At 41.3% G+C, this 6000-nt stretch overlaps 1 protein-coding gene across 2 annotated transcripts in view; it reads left to right on the top strand.

The window, feature by feature from the left end:
- Positions 1-1782: 1782 nt before the first annotated feature.
- grip1 (glutamate receptor interacting protein 1) overlaps positions 1783-6000 on the top strand; it is a 66580-nt gene continuing 62362 nt past the window's right edge. Inside the window, exon 1 of one of the 2 annotated variants that reach the window (XM_076876180.1) lies at positions 1783-2324. In XM_076876180.1, coding sequence (XP_076732295.1) covers positions 2270-2324 — 55 coding nt within the window. In that variant the 5' untranslated portion in view covers positions 1783-2269. The remainder of the gene's footprint in view (positions 2325-6000) is intronic. The other variant, XM_076876178.1, reaches the window with a different exon arrangement.

Genomic DNA, 6000 nt, shown 5'->3' with positions numbered 1-6000 from the left:
TTTTTAATTTTCATTGTAAGTGGGCTAAAGCAGTTAATTAAAAGTAGTCTAACATAAATGTAAATGCTGTAATTTGATTATTTTAATAAACCATGTAACTTGGATGGATTTGATGCTGGCGTGACCACAGTGACCATGTCTGCTGTTGCTCACAGTGGTCCACGGGATCGCTCAGGGAGTTTGTGTGTTCGCTCAGACACATGAAAAATTAGAGGGAACATTGCTCCTGGCAACAAGAGGTTGAGACAGAATTGGATAAATATCAACAGCTTATTTTAAAAATCACATAATGATTTATGTTTATGGACACCATGAAATTCAGCCTAAACCATTATTTTCATAGTTATATTAAAACATATATATAACATATATACGTATTACAGAGTGCTTCACAACAAAGAAGCAAAACATTAATTAATGCATTAGTTACCCAAAAGCAATGGCAAATGTGTATAAATTGTTCAGCATTATTGGGGCCCTCACAGATATACGATAACATGTGCAATAATGATCCTCCATACAATCAAAGACGCTGGCTTTGAAATTTGGGCTTCGATTGCATTGCTTAAATAAACAAAACCCTTCCTGGAATAACTGTGGTCTGGAAGGACATAGTGTTCATGATCTCAAAGAAGCTCAGATTCAGTCCTCAGAATATTTTCACTCTTCGAGTCCAGAGGAGCATTTCTGGGTCCTCTTTACAGAAAAAAAAACCTCAACAATTCTTTCATGGATTCAAAAGTCTTATCTGTTCTTGCCAAATTACTTGTTACTATATGTGTATCTATAAATAACTACTGCAGTGTTCTGGGTAACAAACTAAAAAAAAAAATCTCTTTGTCATTCTTTTGTTTCTCGTTGTTGCCGTTTTGCATGATTTTATGCTTTTTTAAATTTCCAGTAGAGGTATTTTTTTGAATATTTTTGTGTCCCTCTGGAGCCACTGTGGTCATATTGTATATTTCAGTGTTCTTGTTATTATTTGTTGTCGGTTTGTTTCTCTCTATGCTTGTTTTTTTTCTTTCCCTCTGTAATAGTTGTCATTTTTTCACTTTAACTTACATTTTTCCCTCTTTGTTCTAATTCTGCATCAGCATTGGTGTTATGACAGCCCAGGGGTCCAGGCCCATTCACAAAGGTCACTGTGCCCCCTCAGCTGAATTCTGCTGACATACTTTTACAACTATAAGTAAGAGTAAGACACACAACTTGGCAATGAAAATACCAAATACCAAGATCACCATCAAATTATTATTAGAATATATATTTTTGTGATGACTTTTCACTACTTGTGGCTTTTGTTGGTGTTGTATCGACTTGTAGCTCTTTTGCCTGTTTTTCTTTTGTTTGCTTGTTTTTTCATCTTGTCATCATTTTGTCCATTGTTGCTGTTTTTCACCTCTTTGTGTACAGAATATGGTCTCTGGACCATGTCCTGCTGGTTCTGGTTCAGTAGTTCCTCCACGCCTCTGCCTCTATGGATCTTCATCACTGTACAGGCTGACTGGCTGCTGGAGGAGGATGTCTGGCTCACAGTCTTATTGATTTCTTTCTGTCTCTTTACAGATTCTCTCTCTATCTCTGCTCTGAATGAATGAAGACAGTAGAACGGTGCGCCACTAGCAACGTTTCTGTAGGAACTAAACTATGAACCAGATACATTTGTCATTAGAACCTTCAGTGGAACCTGGATACATTTGTAACAGTTTTTAGAACCTTTGGTGGAACCTGGATACATTTGTAACAGTCTTTAGGACTCTCAGTGGAACCTGGATACATTTCTAACAGTCTTTAGGACTCTCAGTGGAACCTGGATACATTTCTAACAGTCTTCAGAAACCTCTGTAACATCAAAGCGTCAGTGCCTCGCGGGCTCCTTCACGGTCATCACGTCACCCACTCTCTTTCTTTTGACCATCTCTGTAAACGTCGCTCTCCCGCTCCCGTGAGACCACAGCGAGGCTCGCGGGGTAGAGTTACAGATGGGGGGAGGGGGTAGAGAGACATAGACAAAGAGGAGGAGTGGGGAGAGAGAGAGAGAGAGAGAGAGAGAGAGAGGGAGGCTCGCGTGCCTGTGTGAGGTTGAAAAGAGGGAGAGGTAGAGAGAGGTAGGCTCGTGCAGGGGGAGGTGGATCCCTGTGTAGTGGAGCAGCTTAAGCTAAAGCTAACTAGCCATGTTGCTGTCGCCGCTGCTGTTGCTCCTTCCGTTGCTGGTGGTGTGTGTCTGCTAGCGGCCGCCCTGGACTCCCTATCCGCCCTGAGGTGCATCATGCCCGGCTGGAAGAAAAACATCCCGGCCTGCCTCCAACCGGACCAGGAGGGAGGTACGATCAAACCGGCGACTAGTGTGTGTATGTGTACACTAATTATCGCTCGTGCAATCTCTTGTGCAGCGTGGTTTGGCGCCGCTGGTGGAGCTCGCGCAGACGGTTGGTGTCTTTAAATTAGTGAAACTTGGTAACTGATACCCAGTGAGTGAGTGAGTGAGAGCGGCGCACGCGCGTGTACGCACGCATGCATGCATGCGCGCGAGAGTGTGTGTGTTGTCTCCTGTTAATCTGACGCAGCGGCTGAGGTTACAGCGACGTTACGGTGATTTTTACGTTGATCAGCCGGTGACCGGTTACTAGCAGTGGGGCTGCTAACGGGCTAACAGGCGGGTAAACCGAGCGGGATAAACGGCTGGTCAAGCGAAGGTCTGCCCTTGTATGAGTGTGTGCGCGCGGGCGGTGTTACAGTGAAATGTGTGACCTCAGTTTAGTTGGATGAATGTGGAAATGGAGGGCTTGACTACATGATGACAGGTGAGCCGTTTAAATGCCTGGCATACAGACCGGTGCTCGGTAAAATCGGTGACTAAGGCTTTCTGACAGCAGCCTGTAATGTCTCCATAACACCCCCTCCATAACGCCACACATGGCTGAATGCTGTAGGGTGTTAAACCCACAGTGAGTGTGTGCATTTGGATGTTTTGTGGTGTTTGTTAAAGGGAACCATTTATGCCTTTTGCATCATTCACGTTCAGAGTAAGCTTTAATAATCTAATTCTGTGCCTCCATGTCCAAAATAAGCTGTTTTATCGCCACTCTGCTCTCTCTCTATAAGACCCTTCTCCCTTTCATCCAGTTGGCCAGCCTCTGGAAGCTTGTTGATGGGCAGCTCTGAGTTCTTGTGAGCTGCAGTGACAGCTCGAAAAAGCAATTTATTAGTCAGTTAGGATGTATGTAGGAAGTGTGTTCTTTAGGCGATGTGTTTTGTGCATGCTGGTCAAGACTCTTCTGACCCAAAACGACCAAGCTTTGTTTTGTCTTCGTACTCAAAGCCCAATAAATAGCAAGACTGGGCCATCTTCACTGTCCTTATCGGCACAGGTCCTCCTAAATACAGTATAAACATGGATGCAACTTTCTTTTCAGACCCCACCAGGGGGCGACACTCCTGGTTGCAAAAAGTCTGACATTTGAATAGAAGTCTATGGGAAAATTACCCTACTACTAACTGAATCCATGACTCCAGTTTTAGTTAAAACAAGGTCATTTTGCGGGATGAGTTACTGCCAAAAGTGGAGGATTTTGAGTACCTCGGGTGGTGTCTGTAGTGATGTGGATGCTGTACCTGTCCGTTGTGGATAATCTGAGTGTAAAAGCAAAGTTCAGTCTACGTTCCTACCCTCACCTCTGGTCCTTGAGGTCTGAGTATTGACCGAACGAATGAGATCAAAGATACAAGGGGTAAAAATGAACTTTCTACAAAGGGTGGCTGGGATCTCCCTTAGACTTAAGGGTGAGAAGTTCAGTCATTTGGGAGGAGCACCGAGTTAAGCCGCTACTGCTCCACAGGTGAGGTGGTTCAGGCATGTCCTCCTGGTAGGATACCACAGGGGTAGACCCAAGACACGTTAGAAAGACTCATCTCTCAGCTGGTGTGGAAATGCTTTGGTGTTCTCTGGATGAGCTGGAGGAGGTGGAGGAGTAGAATGCTGCACCGTGACCCAGCCTTGAATAAGCAGTAGAAAATGGATGAAGTTAGTTCTGTAAATTCTGGTCACTCTAAGTGGTAGAAAGCAGGATAAGTATGTTCACTGGACTTGTGATTGATTTTACGTTGCACACGTTCATTTCCATTTCAAAAAGCAAGGTACAATTATTTATTACTATGAACAAACAACTGCTCATTCTTTACTGTGAGAACAGGCCGACTGGCTCAAGAAAAGAACTTCATAGTGAGGTTTGCTTCACGGGTGAACTTGGAGCTGTGATTGGTGGACATACTTTTTTTTTTTTTTTTTTAATGGCTCTGCACGATCAAGCCATTGGTGATATGGAACCCTGTTCATGTGTTGGGAAATAATCTAGCAGCTTTGTTTCATGTGTGGGCTGGGAAAAGCATTAGAGAAGAGTCATGTCCCCACAGTCAGCTAGGGTCTTGAACTTTAATCCCGTCTACATTTAAAATGATTCAATCTAGCTAGTGGACAGTTGTTGTCTTTTGGATGCCACATCATCTCTTTCTTCAACCTCAGTGGATAGTTTGACCTTCTTGGTAGAGTTAATAAGGGGAATAAAAAAATATCAGTCAGATTATTTGGCAAAGCCTACCACCTATTATTCTATTTTTCAGTGAGCGAACTGTTTGGGTAAAAAGATAAAAAAAAAAAGCTTGTTCCAAGTATCGTGAATGTGGAGACATTGCTTGTTATCGTAGTCTTTGGTAGGATAAATTCAAATATCTTTGGGGTTTCATTTACTAAACAATCATTTGTAAATGAAAGTTAGTGTCAAAGGTTTTGTTTTTGTTTTTTTGTTTTTTTTTTAACCATACTGTGCTCTTCTGTGGTCTTGAAAGCCACAAACCAAAGCACTGTGTAGAATGTATGTGGATACTTTTCACTCTTCAGCAAGTAGGTGAACTCCTGTTTATCTGGGCATTTCTAAATTGGATTGAACATTTTGTCATATTGATTATAACGTAATTGGTTTTAAATATAATCCAGTATTTATTAGAAATGATCATTAGCTCTCTTTTGTTGTACATAAAACTTGAGTCTATACAGAGGCATCCTGTCATGACAATAAGCTGAAGTTTAATGAACCTGATTTTAAGAAGATTTTGATTGACCACATGGCCAAGCTAGAATAGAAACAAACATGTCAACACTCACCTAAGGTGTACTCACAGTAGGTTTTCCTCCTTTTATACTCTGTGTCAGATTCAGCAAACCATTTTAGCTCACTTTATAAAAACTATTCATGACCACTGCCACACATTCTCCACTTTACTTAAGAGGTGTGTTTTTATTCACATTATTCCTGAAGAGACCTGAACAGACAGCTAAGTGTTTAACATTATCCAGATTTGTGGGTCATGAATGTAAGAGTTAACCTTTAACTGCTCCCAATAGGATCCCAGCTCTGTAGTGAACCTTTATGGGCACTAAGAAGACCTACATGAATACCAATGGGTGGTGCAACAAACTGAAGATGCAATAATTCCTCTGTTGCCAACAATTTTGTCTCTTCATTATAAATTTGGCAGATGAGCACCCAAATTCTGGGCAGCTGTTTAAGGTCTAACTTCCCCACAAAGGATGAATAAAGTTTATTGAACTGCTAAATTCTGAAAATAGTGAAGCCTGCGATTTGAGTGGGTACCAATTAATCTCCTTCATAAATGAAACTATGAAATGTAAACATATCCTAATTGGAAGGGGTCGTGTCTTCACGTCTTACTTATCCACCCACAGCGTGCTGATTGACCTCTTATAAAATCTTTGCCTTTTTATTATTAATTACTTGGTTATAACAACGAATGATAATCCCAGGAGCATCTTTTCTTTTAGTTTTCTGTCAAAATCCAATTTTTCATTCTGAATTTGTTCACATTTATGTATTTCATTCATTTATTCTCATTTATAAAATAATTTTATTCTCGCATTGTAAAAACTTCTTGTTTTTCCGACTGCAAAAAGTACTATATTAATATCGCTTGCTTATTGACTCA

The sequence above is a fragment of the Maylandia zebra genome, linkage group LG17 (assembly GCF_041146795.1).
Source record: "Maylandia zebra isolate NMK-2024a linkage group LG17, Mzebra_GT3a, whole genome shotgun sequence".
NCBI classification, from domain to species: Eukaryota; Metazoa; Chordata; class Actinopteri; order Cichliformes; family Cichlidae; genus Maylandia; species Maylandia zebra.
The sequence above is the reverse complement of the archived record's forward strand: the minus strand, read 5'-3'. Positions and strand labels throughout refer to the sequence as shown.